We start from the raw sequence: 17,216 nt of genomic DNA on the forward strand, positions 1-17,216 counted from the left end.
AAAAAGAACAATACCCTGCTCTTGAAGAGATGGGGACAGTGGTGCAAAGTGAATGGGCTTTAGTTAGAGTGTGCAGTCTTCTAGTCCAAGGCAGGAATTTTGTGCTTATCCTAAGTCTAGAAGGAAGATACAGAGTTCTGAGGAGGAACAGAGCAGACTGTTGGTTTTGTATGTAACTCTTTAGCCATTGTTCATAAATGAAGAGGAAGGAATAAATGGTGTCTTTTATTTAAACTTTTTAACATTATTGGTTTTTAAGTGTGTATGAGAGAGAGAGAGTTGCATTCATTTGTGTGTCGTGCATGTGAGTTTGGGTGTGTTGCTAAGTGCATGAGAGTACGGATGCTTGCAGAGGTCAGAAGAGGGTTAAGAGCTCCTTAGAGCTGGAGATATAGGAGTCTGTGAGCTGCTAACATGGGTGCTGGGAACTGAGTTTCATTATTCTGCAAGAGCAATAAACAGAACTGTCTCTCCAGCCCCAAGGGTGGTTTTTAATTACTGTTATTGCTTCACTTTGCTTTGATATGACTCCTGTCTGGAAAGAAATAGATTGTAAAGTAGGAAAGCACTCTCCCAAATTTAATGAAGTATATTTTAATGGATTTCATATGAGATGAAGATAAGGTAGCAACTATTGAGCAAAATTTTGGGTGACCTGATTATTAGACGTGCTATTGGCTAAAGGGAAAGAGTAGATGCGAATCAACTTTCAGGGGAGAAGGGAGAGCTGAAGGTGATAGCCAATGCAAGCACAAGATTGGAAAAGGTAGTCAAGCCCCCTGTCTGGATGTGGGCAGCCTTGTTTAAAAGAAAGAGCCAGAGAGAAGAAGAAATATGTCATAGTCATTGAAGCCTAAGGATGACAAGCAGGCTTTCATGTTGCAGATGGCTTCTATACCTCAAGGACCAAAAACAAGCATCCCCCTGCCTCCAGCTAGACCCAACTTCCCCAAAGGCTATTCAGCCTCTTAATGCAGCACCACCTGGTAGAAAACAGATGCTGAAACACAAGCCCTCAGGGAACACGTCTCATCTAAACCACAGCAGCATTTAAAAAGTAGCCGTTTCTATTTCTCAGGTCTGTTTATTGAAAGGTACTCGGCCCTTGGTCTGAGAAACGAGGGCGCACAGGGCGGGTCACGTGTAAGAAAATGCTTATCTGGTGTACATGAAGCGCTAAATCTCACCTTCAGCGTGTCAGAACCTGTGACGCTGCATAAACCCGCAAACACGGTATTCCAGAGGAGAAGGCATGAACAGCAGACATTCAAAGCCATCCTAAGTTATATAATGAGTTCAAGTCCAACCTGGGGAACATACGACTCCTAGGCTACATAAGACCTTGTCTCAAAAGCAATTCTGGTACTCTAACTTCCACAGAGATTTACTAAGAAGACTAGAGCTGATCACAAGCTCTGAGGCATTCACATTCATTCCTATGTTGAATAAAAAAGAATCCAAAAGGTGCTTTCCAGCTTATGGCTTTTCTTGTGTACTCTCTTTTTGACAGAATATTTCTAAGAAGCCAGAGTTCATATTTAAGGCATCTTCCCACCAATAACATTTAGAAAACCAGAGAACACTGTTAATGTCATAGACAGGTGATTTGAAAGTTACCTTTGATATTTAGCACCAACTCAGGTGTTTATGCCTCCCAAATGCATCAGAATGTATTCCACGCCAGATCTGTGGGGGATAAACTACCATCGTCTGTTCTTCACAAAGCACACGTTGGAGAATTGGAATTCTCTGCTATCTAGAGGTCATAATCAGGAGGAGTAATGGTCACAGTATGTTTCCTCAGAGAGTTCTGCTTATGCAAGCTTTTGCATATCTGTGACTTTAGCCCAAGACACCACATGATGGATTATGTAGCAATGTTATATAAAATAAGACAAAAATTGAACTTATGACAGTGGACTGACTTACTGGTGCAGTTGAAAATAAATTCTGTCTTTTTCCCGAGGTTCACTTGTAGCCGGTCAGTGGTTTTCCATTCCATTCACTCACACCAGCAGAAAACCAAAAAAACAGACTCCAGAGTTTGCAAGTGACACTGTGCATGTTCCCCTTACATAGACTTGACATTTTCAAATGTAAAAAAGGCACACCATCTTGGTTGGTGTTTACTGTGGTTACCTGAAAGATAGAAGTTCTTGACTCAAATGTGATGTAATCCTTCTGTGCTTATTTTAAGGCTGGAAATTAAATCCAGTTGTGGGTGCGGTCTACAGCCCCGACTTCTATGCAGGTAAGGAACTTTGCTTTGCACGCCAACGTGTTGCTTGGTCTTCCCTAAATGTGCTTTGCCTGTCCCTAATTCATGGGTTTTGCAGCTCAAACCAAACCAAGAATCACATCCTAAAAGGGCCTCAATGATTTCTTTGGGCAAAATCGAGAATCACACTAGTGAGGTAAGCACAAGGCTCCATTCCTTGTGATCTTTCACATGGATTTGCCCTAGGAAAGCAATGGGGCTTTGCTCAGCAGCACATTGGACAGATGGGTGCAGGCTCATACCCATGCAGTGCTATCCCATGTACCTGTGAGCTATGCATTTCTGTCAGAGCTGCTTTCCTCTTTCCTAATAAAGCAGAGGGTTGAGTTGGTCATTTCAGCTGTGTGTGAATTGTTTCCAAGACAGAGCTTATGTGAAAGTTAGGAGGGAAAACTAACTTAGGTCTTTTTCCATGGATCAGTTTGGCTTAGTAAGTTCATTCCTCTCTACTTTTCTATATGCATATGTCTCTCTCCTCCCTTTTTCCCTGACTGAGTACCAGCTGCTCCTTAATAGGGAAATCCACTGATGTAGACAACTCATAGAACAAATCAGGGGACAGAGTTAGAAGCTTCCACAGCTAAGATTCCCTGTTTTGATATGGTGTGTTACCCTGTCACTGTTCCTGAGGTCTTGTCACCAATGCTGCCTTGAAAGCCTAGTAACCTAGTAGCTGACTTTCCTCATGGGTGTGGGAAAGGAACCTTCCTATGGCATGGTTCTTCTGAGGCACTTACAATTGATCTGAGCCAATCACTTAGGGCTGCAAGTAAATCTTGGTTCATTTTTTTTCCTGTTGGCCAACTCCTGTCATTTTTCTGACACTAAGCATCATCCCTATAGGATGTAAAAGGAACTGAACTTAGCTACGCTTATACAGGAACCAAACTAAAAATGGAACCTTGGATAAAGCTGGGAAGAGGCCGTATAATAGCTGAAATTCGCATTTCAACTCTACAGTGTTTTTGATTCCTCTTCCGGTGTGAATTTAGATTAAGTCTAGGGATCGCACCACATGTCCTGTGTTCACTCTATAAGGGAGGACACACTTGACTGTAAGGCTTCTCAACAACTGTACTACCTCCTAAGATGACACATGGACAGTAAGGAAAATGGAAGCTGAACCAGACAGTCCAAATTCAACCCTTCTTCCCCTTTTTGCCAGATGTGTTACTCTGGACAAGTCATTGAGCCTCTTCATGCCTCAGTTTTCTTCATCTCCCAAATGGGGATTAAGGCAGTATCAAGTGCATAGGAATTTATTAGAATATAAGGAAGGGCCACATGAAGCCTTGGCCACATAGTTAGCACCATATAAATGTTTGTTAAATAAGAATGAGGAAATTAATATTCAACCTCTGTGCTATGGTAGGAGGTGGGCATGCTATCGCCTATACTGCTGAGCCCTGGGCATATCATCAGACTCAGACTATTTTCATAACTTGGAAGAGGACTTGCCTGTAGATTATCAGCGCATCTGCTTGGGCTGTAAAGTCTGTGCTTAGGGGCATGGTTATCTGTTAAGGAGCAAGATGCAGCCTGGAAGATATTGGTACTTCTGGGGTACATTTTGTCCAAAGCTGCAAATATACAAAATCTCCCCATATATCAGAGAAGATCTGATACCTGAAGAGATAGCCACGAATCTACAGCAACTGTTCCAAGGCAGTGGCAGGTTCTCTAGACCTGTGAACATTTGTGATATGTATCTGTATTTAGGTTTTCTCCCTGAACACAGGAGCGAGAAGCAGGAAGTATTCCCTGGGGAATTTGCATAGATGTGAGTGTAATCGGAGAGCACTGTATAGTTTTCCTTCCTAATGCTCATCCTTGCTTCAACTCACCAGGATAATGTCAACCATTGCCTTTATTTGGAATTCTGCCCCACAGTGCAAGCCTGTTGATGGTGAAGAACAAAAAGACAGAGTCAGACTGACTTACATATGCAAGTATAAAAGAACCTGCATTCCTTCAATAACATCAAAACATTAGTTGAAACTATATCAAGGCCAGTGTTGGCAGAGAGGTCTCCAGGACAAGGAAAGGGGGGAAGTTTGGAGGCAAATGTGTACTCAGCATTTGCTGTGGTCTGGTACTGTTCTAAGGATACTCCATACAAATATTATTAAATCCTTGTGGCATTTTGCAAATCGAGACACAAAGGCATGCAAAAATCTTCCTTCGGGATTTTATACACACATGCACATACACAGAGACACAATGAGGTTTTGATCAACCTTAGAGGCATTAGTTCTTTGTTCTTTGTAAGTAGATACCATGGTTTCTTAATATTTTATAAATATTAATTCTATATCTGTGTGGCTCTGCACTATGGTCATTCCACTGTTTTAAGTCCAAACCAGAAAACTGAAAGAAACCACCTGATTATTCTGTATTGTTCCAACGCCACCACCACATTTAGGAATATGAGCTGGTTGTGTGAGGACAGTGTTGAAGAAACCTAAAAAAAACAAAAACAAAAAAAACAACGATATGTATGAGATTTGTTTTTTTAGTAAATTAAAGTTGTTGTTGGTTTTTTTTTTGGTTTTTTTTTTTTGGTTTGTTTTTGTTTTTTTTAAGCATGGCAGTGCATGTGTGAATCACATTACTTGGGAAGCTGAGGCAGGAGAATTTCCCTGAGTCTGAGGGTAGATTGTGTTCCAAATAGAAACCTTGTTTTGTAAAAACACAACAACAGCAAAGCATCTGGGGCAGTAGCGCAGCTGGCAGAGCGCCACACAGATGTCAAGTCTGGGTGCCTTCCAGATACACACTCACGGCTAAGAATTTACGAAACTTCCTAAACTTCCCACGCTACAAAGCTAGTTTGGATTGCCCTTGCACTTTGGAGGGTGCCCCACGTCTAAGTTGGAGACCTTGCCGTTGGCTTGCTTTGGATATTTCATGGGTCATCCCTATGTATGTCCAAATGGGGGAAGCAAGACTCATTAGTCATTTCTCAGCCTAAGATGTGTTCATGACAGATTTCATGACACTCCCATAGCATAATTATTGATTTTCCTTGAGCTTATACAGAACGAACTACCCAGCCTCCAATTGTCTCTCAAAATGGGGCATGGAAAGTTCATGGATTTTGTAAATTAAAATCAATATTTTCAATCTCTCCTAAAGGTAATTTTCCTAATTTAGTGGACTTTCCCCTAACATTTATTTTCTCTTTTAATTATAAAATGGCAAGTTATTGATTTTCCTATAGAACCTTCTGATGCCCCCAGTGCATTTTTATTGCTGATGTTGGATGGGGGTGGGGAGGGAGGGCACACTTCTTAATGAAGACCTTTAATTACTAGCTGAACAGTATTAATTTGCTTTGATAGATTATGACATTTGCATGCACACACATCCTGGAAGCATTTAAAAAGCTGTTTTAAAAGGTTTTTCATTTTGGAGGTTGCTTTTTTCTTTTTCTGGTTTCTCCCCCAGTCATATTTACTATGAACTCTTTTAAATTCTTATTGAATCCAAGTGTAGTAAAACAAATATACATAAATCTGCATATTCTAGGAACATTTATAAATCTTCTCCAAAGACAGGTGGGTGTTTTCATATAAAGCTAAGCAGTATTGATTATTTCCCCAAGTCTAATTATTTTCAGACCCTGTGAGGTTTATTCTCAGGACAAATGATTGATAAGTCAATTAAGGAACAGATAGGTCTTGAAGATTTTGACCAATATGTATGGCCACAACATCTTAATGTTTAAATAAAATTTGGGGTGCTAATGGAAATAGGATATCTGTGGGTATCGTCTCCCATTGATATGCCTTAAGTTGCTAGATGTAATTAGAAAAAGCATGTCCAAGAATCAGAATAAAGCAGGCTCATAAAAAATTCTTACCACACCCCTGTCCATGGAGAAACCTATTTGCCTTTTCTAATAAAATATTTAGTTGTGGGAAGATAACTCGGCTGGAAAATGCTTGGTGGTACAAGCATGAGGACCTGAGTTTAATTCCCAGAACCCAAAATAAAAAGTGAGCATTCTGGCATATGACTATAATCTCTGCTTGGTGAAAAAGACAAAGATGAATTCCTGGGACCTTACAATCAGTCTAGACTTCTCAATCCCCAATGCCCCAGTCTCAAAAACAAGGTAGATAGTTTCTGAGTAACAATTCTTGAAGTTATGCTGTTACCTCTGCAGGTACACACACAAACACACATTTAGTGTACAGACATGAGCACCCACATGCACACACATATAAAAAAATCTTTACCATTTAAAATGAAAATGCAGATAGATGATATCTATCCAACAAAACTGTTGATTCGATATACCTTTAATCTTCATAATAAGTGAAGCAAAATAAATAAGAAACAGAAGGTTATTCAGAGCTGTCATGGTGGTACTGACAAATGGCAACGTTCTGATCCTCAATTGCCAGTAAGATCCACAGTGCAGAGCTTCCCCACACTGTACATCATATCAGCCAACTCATTTCAGAGATTAAATATTCCATCAGTGGGGCAAGAATGTGGCAAAGCGTAACAAGATTCAGAAGATGTAGCACTTGAACACACATAACTCACTCCCATGGTTCAGGAACACCCAGCCTGCAAAGGAAAATTGCAATTTAGTTACATTACTCTAGGAGACACAATCAATAGAGGGAAAAAGGAACTTCTAGAGGAATTCAGATCAAAGATAGGGCTGTGTCTCAAAGATGAGAAAGGTTACCACTAAAAGAAAAGGAGAAAGAAAGGAAAAAAAAGGAGAAGAGGAAAGAAAGAAGAAAGAAAGAAAGAAAGAAAGAAAGAAAGAAAGAAAGAAAGAAAGAAAGAAAGAAGGAAAGAAAGAAAGAAGGAAAGAAAGAAAGAAGGAAAAAAGAAAGAAAAGAAAGACACAGACAGATGTGGAGTGGGGGAGGCAGAGTGTGGCAAGTGGAAGAATTTAAGACGATAGAGGAGTAGAAGTGGTCCTAGTGGCAATTATTCTCATTAGCAATATTTGAGAAGGGAAGAAGGAGACTTGATTGATACACCTAAAAATAAAACATGTTTCGTTTGTTTTGAGAGAGGGTAATAAAAAGGTACTAGATGAAAGGCATGCTGGACTGCAAAGCCCCATTTGAAAGGTGATCAGGTCTTAGAGTAAGCTGATCTCAAGGTCATGGGTAGGATCAGGTACAATAATGAGGGCAGGAGAACTTCACAGGCTCTAAAGTAAGATATAAATTTAAGGGATTAGTGTGACCACTGAAGTCACCTCCACTGTATGTCCATATCAGAAACCCTGGTCCTGGACCACATTTCATGAGAACAGGTGATGGTATAGTGGATTGAGATTTCAATGTGAAGTTTAAAAACAAAGAGTTGGGATATAGCACTCTGTGATTGCTCATCTCAAAAGGGCAGGTGCATTTGACCTTGGATTATCTGTACAAATGTGTGGGTTTTTTATGAGCATTCTGCCACTGTGAACTATGATCCATTTCAGAACTGTGTCAGGGAAGGAAGTAGCATGAAACCCCTTTTCCGTCAATTTTCCACTTGTCCTTTATCTAGGAAATTTAATAGGATGGTCTTCTGCATACTTTTGCATGAGTCTCTATCCAGCTCTTCTCCAGTATTTTGAAAATGTTAACATCGGCAAAATATAAGCTTGTTTCAAAAGCCATGGTATTGTGGCTAATATTGTTTTTCTACTTGACCAGAGAGTCATCTGGGAGACGAGCTCCAAGGCATGCCTGTGAGGGTTTCTAGATAGGGGTGATTGGAGTGAAAAGAATATGGGTGGCACCATTCCATGGACTGAGGTCCTGCACTGAATTAAAGGTAGAAAGCAAACCTAGCATGAGTATTCATTGTTCCTTTCTTGCTGACTTGGACACTATGTGACCAGCACCTGTCATATGCTGAGCTCCACCTTGATGGACTTTACCTTTGAACTCTGAACCAAAATAAACCTTGTTCCTTTAAGTTGTTTTTCTCGGGGTATTTTATCACACTACCTGGAAAGGAAACTGGCCCACAGAGTAGCTGTGACCCAAGCACACATTTTATTTTGTGTGAAGACTGAGCTCAGGGTATATGTGTGGAAGAATCTTGGACATAAGGCAGAAAATTTTGCATTCAACCCTAGCACCTTGGAATATGGTGGTATATGTTCAAAAGTCCCCCATTGCCAGGAAAAACCCTCCAAGCAGTAAATATTCAGCCATCCCTATTGGCATGAATGTCTTGACATCCCCATGCAGAGAAGTAGGCTGGACTTAAATGCTGAGTTTTGTCCTTAAAGAGAATGTTCTCGTCAACAGTGACCTTTGGCTCTGGGATGCTGTGTATAATTTACACATCTGCTAAATTCAAATGCAGTGCACTTCAGTGAGCTGGAACAGGGGCATCCAGATTTTAGTCCCCAAGCAGAGGATTTTCAGCTTGAAAATGTTCCACTTCAGAGACCTTATCTTGTACATCTGTTTACCTTTGCCTCCTCATTGGGATGAGATTCATTTTGCTTCATGCCCTCTTCTCCCCCCATCTGTCTTATCGGATTTCACTCCATCCCAGCCCACATTTGGCCTTAATTTTTATCTGCGTCCTTCCCTGGCCCACAGAGGGAACACAGCTCATCTTTGATGGAGCCTTTGGGGGTTTTTGATCTTCAGATAGGATCAGGACTTGCTGAGCTAGTTAAAATAAATGCATTTCTTAAATAAATTTGTTCTTTCTGTTGCATGGGAAGTCTGTCAAGGCTTGCTCCTCCAAAGGCAGAGGGAGGCGGGGCCTCTCTGGTCTAAGAAGAGCTGCAAGTAGGACACAGAGAGGATGACGTTCAAAAGTTCTGTTAGGATTGTACTACGGTAGTGGTTAGGCTTGGCATGAACACACAGAGCCCCTCTGATGCACCCTAGCTGTACTAGACTCATCATGGAATGACCAAAGAATGAGATCACTGCAAATTAAAAATGCCACTTGCTTTCACTAATTAATTCACCCTGCTCGTGCATGTATAGTATGTGTACATATGATTTGTATATGTGTGAATGTATGTGTGTGTGTGTTTGTGTGTGTGTATGTGTGAATGTGTGATTGCCACTCCTGTCTTACTTGAAATCAGGGTGACTCTTTGATTGGTTGTGGCTGCCTGTGTGAGGCTAGCTGGGCCTTAGTGCTTCTGCAGATTCTCCTTCTCTCTCTCATCTCTTAGACCATGGATTACACACATAAGCTACCATGATCAGGTTTGACAGGGGCTCTAAGGCTTCAAATCCCCATCTTCCTGCTTGAGAGCAACAGATGCACCTGCACTTGCCTTAACCTTTGAGGATCTCCCCATTCCATCTCATTTCTTAGTACCAAGTTATAGACAAAAGGCCAGATACTTAGCCAAGGTAAAAGAGCAGATCCACGCCTTCCTGCAAATACCCAAGGGTCTCCAAGCATGCCAAACACTGCACTCCATGTACAAAAAAGATACTTCAGGAGCTTGTACACATCGACATATGTGCACACACACACCAAGAACAACAACATGGGGCATGCACACATGGACATCAATACACATGTAAACACCACCACGAACCAAAAAAGTGATACACATTGGGTTGTTAAGGATAAATAGGAGTTCATCTGACAAAAAGAAAAAAAAAAGTAGAAAGAGTTCCTTGCAGAGGTAAGAAGGCTGGTAGAGTCCCAGGCGTCCCTCAGCCTTTAACTGTGGCATCCATTTAGAAAATTCTGAAAGAATAAGAAGATGTAGGGACTCAGTCTTTGTTACCACAGCCGGGAATTTCTGGGGAAAGTTAAGTTCTTCCCAAAGGCTGAGGAGTATTGATCGGCTGCGATCAAAGGATGCCTTCAACAGAAATGCTGCTGAAAATACCAAAGAAAGGAATATGCATTCTGGAATGTGTCCTCTGAGCGGTGGGTTGTCATTGGAAGCACAGATAAGAAAGAAATGAATGAAATACCTGCTGGTCCATTACACCTAACCTATACCCAGAGGTATCTGATGAGGAACGGTGGGTGGGCAAAAGAAGAACTTGAGGGAGAGAGAGACTGAAAATTGCAGAGGTGAAGGAGGTGAGAGGGAATAAGACTCTACCAATACCTACTTTGCTGGGAAATTATGAAATAATGGCTAATATGGTTATTATATGCCAGTTTTATACATTAAAAATTAAAAGAGCAAAATAAACTATTTAAAAATATACTATCTATACAGATGAAATTATAAGATAATAAATTAGAAGTTTACTTTTAAATTTTTATTCATTTTTTATTAATTACACTTTTTTCACTTTGTATCCCCCCTGAAGCCCCCTCCCTCCTCCCTTCTCACTTCTACCCTCCCTCCTTCTTCTCCTCCCATGACCCTCCCCCAGTCCACTGATAGGGGAGGTCCTCCTTGCCTTCCATCTGACCCTAGCCTATCAGGTCTCATCAGGACTGGTTGCATTCTCTGCCTCTCTGCTTCAGGGAGAGGTGATCAAAGAGCTAGCCACTGAGTTCATGTAAGGAGAACAGGGGCTGTCTCTGACAAATGTTTACTTTTTAAAAAACAGAAATACCTAGATATAATTAGTTATAAAGGCTGTTACTAGGCTAAGGAGATGGCTAAGTAAGTAAATTATGTGGTGTGCAAGTACAAAGGATCCATGTTTTATCCCACAAACCCATATTAGAAATACCTGAGTTCAGTCCATAGACCACACTTTTATAACTGTGGCCGTATCCATGCCCTCTTAAATACACAGTGCTGGGAAGGCAGAAATTGATTTCTGGGCTCACTTACTAGTTTGCTGACCCAGAAAAGGAATCTCAAGGCCAGTGAGAAGCCCTGCCTTAAAAAGAAAGTTAGGAATCACACTCAAGCTGTTTCCCATTCTCTGCACTCCCATGCATTTGGTAGTGCATGCATGCATGTACACATACACACACACACACACACACACACAGACACACACACACACACACACACACACACACACACACACACACACCTCAATCCCCACTAACCTCTACTCACCATCCTCTGAATCAAACACTTGATGATTTAAGCTAAGACCAGCAAGGAAGTGATCATGGAATCCATCTCTTTCACTCTAAACCTCTTTGCTGATGAGACAGTGTCCAGATACTTCAAACAGGAAGCAAGGAGTGTCTTAAACAACTATATATGTTACACTACCCCTTTGTTTATAAACTATTCAGTGCTCTTGACTTACCGCATTTAGTGTTTTTTGAAAAAAAGTCCAACTAATTAAGTTGTCTAAGTAGACTCAAATTGACTAGTCTATTTTACACGCTTTATGCTCATTATCTGTTCTGCAAATTTAAACTATCTCATTTCTTTTTAACTCTTTGTCTTTTAAGTTATGTGTATATGGGGAGGGTATGTGCAACTTAGTGTGGTGATGCCCAACAGCCAGGGGTATCAGATAGCCTAAAACTGAAGTAACCGTCGACTGTGCCCTGCCCAGGGGAAGTAGGTTCTGGGAACCAGGCTCAGGTCCCCTACAAGAGCAACATGAGCTCTTACGCACTGAGTCGGTTCACCAGACGCCCACCCTGGACTGTCTTGGTGCCATGTCATGGTGTTGAAGAATCAGCTCACCCAAGGCACCATCCCACTTGAGTGAACAAAATTGCTAGGATAATATGTTTCTCAAACTTTGTTGGAACTGTTACAACCCATTACAGTCAAAATATTGGTTTATGAAAAATTAATAAGGCCAGTAGAAAACCGAATTCAGTATCTACATTAGCTATTTACACCAAAAGAAATCAGCCAGAATTAATTATGCTGCATGCAACATTCTAATGGAGTTTTCATTAACTGTATACCATTATGGAAACTAAGCAAGGATTATTCAGAGAATAATGCCAGCAGCTGTTATTGTTTGAGAGATTAAATTAGTTAATGGGTTACATATTCAAATCTGATGCAAAGGTTAATCGATGTACAGTCATCATTATATTAAGCCCTTTATCATTCTAAGACACAAACACCCCAATATTACTGATGTTTTTCCTGGGAAAATAAAAGAAGCCACTCTTTGCGTCTTTCTGCTGTTTCTTTGATGTGCTTGTGATATGAAAAAAAAATTGGAACTCTGTATGTTATTAATAGTTCTCTGTAATTTTTGCAAATAATTTTCACTACCTGAAATATATTTGCTTTTATTCTAAAGTACATACTTAACATACACACACACACACACACACTTTCCCTCTCTCTCTCTCTCTCTTGCTCTCTCTCCAGTGTATGTGTGTGTTTCTGGGAAGCATATTTAAGTAACTATATCTAGTTGCTTTCTGAGAGATTCAGAGGTGAAATGTATTTTTTCTTAAGAAGGAAACTCAAGATGTTAGTCTCCTCCATTTCCAAAAAAATAGCTGGAGCACCCTAAAATAGAATCTTGTGATAGCACACAGACTATAAAGAGGAGGCATGGGGAACCTCTCCTGCTCAGGAGGAATGTTCGATGAGAGACCACAGACCAGGGTGGCCTGGACTTTCATTTCCATACCCTAAGCCAGAGAAGTATTATCACAGACAAACCTTCACATTTAAAGGTTTATAATGAATTGCCATTTTAAAGTATTTGTCATTAGTTTTATTATGGTTAGCATAGTGATAATCTTGGCTGCCACTTTCTTAAAGGAACAAACTAGTTCCCACAATGTCATAGTTCAAGACTCTTAATATTTATTATGATTATTACTATCCATGTGACCACTCAGAAACTATTTGCCCAGCCATTTCATGAAGTTGACCCAAACGTAATATTACTTAATCAACCAAACAATTTAATCCCTATTTTACAGATATAGGGAATGAGGTCTAGAAATAGTTAATTACTTATCCAAAGTCAAATAGCCTACAATCATTTAAGCCAGAAAACAAAACCAAGTGGAAAAATTTTGAAACCTGTTTTTGGTTGCTGTTTGGTTTGGTTGTTTGCTTTTTTTTTTCTTTAAGTTATACCATCAAATCTCAAAAGTCCATTAGTTCTTCAGTCTCTGTTTCCTTCCTCTGTTTTACTTCAGTCCTGCAATTTTCTTATCTACCAAAGATCCATCCTGTTCAGAGATGTCCTGTGCTGGATGTCAAGGCCTAATGCAGATTCTTAGATGGGACTAGGGGTCTCTCTGTGCATCTCTTGGCTGGGAATCATGTGTTCCAGCCAGAACACAACCTCACAGTTCTAAAGATACCTTCAGTGTTATGGGGACAGTGACTATTGGTAATTTTCGGGTTAGGAAGAGTCACCTTGATTACAACAAGTCAAGCGTCTTATGGAGAGGCAGGCAATTAGAGAGAAAGAGTCTAAATGTCAGAATTAGATTAAGCTGAAAAACGCCATTTTTTTTTCCTGAAAGTTCCATTTCTTTGCCTTTTATTTCTCTTAGCAAAAGAGGAACAGTGCAAATAAAGCAGAGTTGGTACAGGACCTGAAAACTAGTCTGCTCATTTCTCTTGTCTGGGCTGCTGTTGAGATGAGCTCCAGAGTCCCTGAAATCTCAGCACTACCTCCAGCTGCTGGCTGGGAGAATTGCCTCAGGTAGTAGTACAGACCTGCTGGACAGCAGCCAAATGGAAAAGAATCACCAGACAAGGAAGCATGTGAAATGCATGGCTCTGGGTAACCCCTCCCCCTGCCTGTACGTGGCCCTTGTGTCCATGAAATCTAGCTGCAGCCCAGTATACAAGAACTCTGTGGAATCATTTCTACTCCACGACCACATCCATTGGCTCACAGATTAGAACAGTGAGTAAAAATTGTGAGGCACTATTTTAAAAATCATGTCATCAGAGAGTAGAGGGGTAGCTCAGTCAATAAAGACTTTCCCATAAACCATAAGGACTATAGATCAACCCCCAGAACCCATGTAAGAAGAAAATCCAGGTATTATAGTACTATTATATTCAACTGTTGGAGAAGTAAACAGGCAGAATATTGCCTACCAATCAACCTAGCCTAGCCATTGAGCCCCAAGCTAGTGAGAAACCTTTTCTCAAAAACAACACCTGAGTTTGTCTTCTGATCTTCACATACGTGTGAAGTATACAACTACACGCATACACACATAGACACACACATATACATACACACACATACCACCACCACAAACAACAACAGAACAATGTCCTAAGATTTTTTAACAAAAAATAAAAAAATAAATTTTGGCCAGTATTGATAAAATAACGTCTTCTGAAGTATTTTTTCATGTCAGCTTCCTGAATAAAGGCTAGGGAATATCTAGATAAGGTTTCTGTTAATGTGACTCCAAACAGCAGGAGGACGTTAAAAAATCATATTGTAGGGACTGGAGAGATTGCTTAGGGGTTAGGGACTGTGGCTGTTCATCTAAAGGTCCTGAGTTCAATTCCCAGCAAACGCATGGAGGCTCACAACCATCTGTAGTGAGATCTGGTGCACAGGCACACATGCAGGCAAGTAATAAATAAATAAATCTTTTCAAAAATTGCCTTGTAAATCTTTTCTGAAAAGAGGTGGATAGCATCTATTTCAACCTTTTTGGGCCTTCTGGCTTCTCCTGCCAGGTCTCCACTCCCTGTCAGAGTTCACTGTACATATGGATGTGAGTATGGCCGTGAGTCAACAAAACTTTACTAATAGATACGGAAACGTGATTAAGACCAGCTAGCTCACTAGTCAACAATAGTATTCTGTTAATTTCTTTTCAATTGTGAATATCTGAGTCTCACCTTGTACATAATAAAAGTCAGTGGTGGCTAGATTTACCGAAGACTAGATAATTTGTTGACACGTGGTTTTGAAGAATATTATTTAAACCTCAAGTTGAGGAATGTGCTTGACACCATTTGCATTTAGCTCTACAAATCAAGGTTACTCTCAGCAAGGTCCTAAATCTCTCTGTTTCAGTATCATAAAGGGTATAATTAGATATGAACATAGTACCATTTTGTGCTTGAGAAAGGGTTTTACTATGTATCCCCACGTCTGCCTAGAATTCATAATCCCCCTGCCTCAGCCTTCCAAGTGTTGAGATTATAAGCATATGCCATCATACCTAGCTAATAGTTCCTATAGTACAAGTTGCAAAGGGACATATGGTAGATGAAAGAATAATTGGAGCTTTTGCATATTTACTCAGTAATTTCTGGGTGCTGGGAAAATAGGTCAGTTGGTAATGTGCTCTCCAGGAAAACGTGAGTTTTATAAGACCAGCACTGGGAAGACAGAGACAGGAGATTATTGGCTTTGCTAAGTATTTAGCCAAGCCTTTGTTGGTCAGCTCCAGGCCAGTAAGAGACTCTTTCTGAAAAAATTAAGAATGTGAGGGTATTGAAAAAGACACCCAATGTTGACCTCTGGCCTACATACACTTGTGTATGTGCACACAGTATATATGTATACACACAGAGAGAGACACACATAGACACACACAAATGCGTGTACACAAGAAGCTTTTGGAGTTGTTGTCAATCTTTATCTCATATTGAATTCAGCATTGTCCCTTAAAACCACAGGTAGCCTAAAATTTGGGGACAGGTAAATAAGAGAAAGTCACTTGAAATGTTATTCAAATAATCAGGGAGGAAATTGTAAACAGATTCTTGGAACTGTTCTTGTAACTTTTGTGCAAAGCCTAAAATTGTGCCAAATTAAGAAGTGAAAAGAAAGATAAGAATTGATGCATTTGTTTATGAATATTATGAAAATCAAAACTTAGAAAAATAAATTAAGTTGAAGGATTATTTGTGGAATAGATTTGCTTCAGGGCCCCTTTAAATATGGAAATCTCCTAGTAAAATTGAAAAGCATTTTGATTTATAAGAATTATGTATACATGCAACATTTTTCAGCGACATCTGTGCCCAGATAAATGTAAGTAACCCTCTATTGGAAGTACTGTTGTAGCCCATCAGAAAAGTACATCTTTTGGGCTGCTATAAGAATTTTTGATATTAACTGTGGTAGTGTTAGCTTAATGTTAATCTGAGGTTCAAAATATGTGACTTCAGAAGCATCCACAGCCTTTTCTGGCTCTGAATTCATTTGTCAATCAGAAACAGTTTGTTCCCAGAGACTGAATGGGAAGAGCCCAGACCTTTGAGTCTAGCAGAAGTCTAAGCATCGTAAGATGCCACATGGGAGGACAAGCTAGTAAGTGTCTCATTGGACTTCATGACAGGGTCTGTGAGGAGACTGTTAGGTGAACTACCTTGCTGGGACTTAAGAAAGCATCCAAGACAGGGTAGCTATTGGCAGAAATAGATTATTTTCAAAATTCTGAGGGCTAACAGCAAAAGAATAAGGCACTGGTGGGTTAGAGTCTTCTGAGGACCCCTTTCTTAGCTTGTGAAGATGGTTGCCATCTTTGTAAATTCCTGTGGTCTTCCTTCTGTCAAAGACTATCCGAATTGCCTCTGAGCAGAAGAATAGCACTCTTGTTCTATTAGATCACACCCATACAATCTCTTTAACCCAATTGTAATATTTGAAGATCATCCCTTGGAATGTCAGGCTATGAACTCCTGGACCACATGGGTTTTTGTGTAACGTAATTTCATGCAATCCTTTCAGTAACAGAAAACTCGCAGGGCCATCTGCAGGATCACATAGTCAGCAAATGAATAGTAGCCACCTCCACAGTTCAAAGAGAAATTGATAGTAGGAGAGTCTACTCTTCCCCAGGTTGCAGAACAAAGACAATTGTCTATCATGTAATAGATGAGACAGACAAAAATAATATTGCACTGTTTTCCACAGAGCTGCTTACCTGGCTGGCACTCATGAAGCCTGGTGCACAAGCCCTGGCACTACAGAAACTGGGTGTGGTAGCACACGCCTGAAATCTCAGCACTTAAGAGGTAGAGGCTGGAAGATGAGGTGTTCAAAGTCATTCTTGGTTATATAGTGTTTGGAGGTTATAGCTGATAGACACAGCCAGTGTCAGTTTCTCAAAAAACAAAAAG

At 40.3% G+C, this 17,216-nt stretch overlaps 1 protein-coding gene across 42 annotated transcripts in view; it reads left to right on the forward strand.

The window, feature by feature from the left end:
- Rbfox1 (RNA binding fox-1 homolog 1) overlaps positions 1-17,216 on the forward strand; it is a 1,697,412-nt gene that overhangs the window by 1,592,371 nt on the left and 87,825 nt on the right. For all 42 annotated transcript variants that reach the window (XM_060364117.1, XM_060364121.1, XM_060364120.1 and 39 more), the window contains one exon: positions 2,198-2,251. In XM_060364117.1, coding sequence (XP_060220100.1) covers positions 2,198-2,251 — 54 coding nt within the window. The remainder of the gene's footprint in view (positions 1-2,197; positions 2,252-17,216) is intronic.

Source organism: Meriones unguiculatus, chromosome 11 (genome assembly GCF_030254825.1).
Source record: "Meriones unguiculatus strain TT.TT164.6M chromosome 11, Bangor_MerUng_6.1, whole genome shotgun sequence".
NCBI lineage: Eukaryota > Metazoa > Chordata > Mammalia > Rodentia > Muridae > Meriones > Meriones unguiculatus.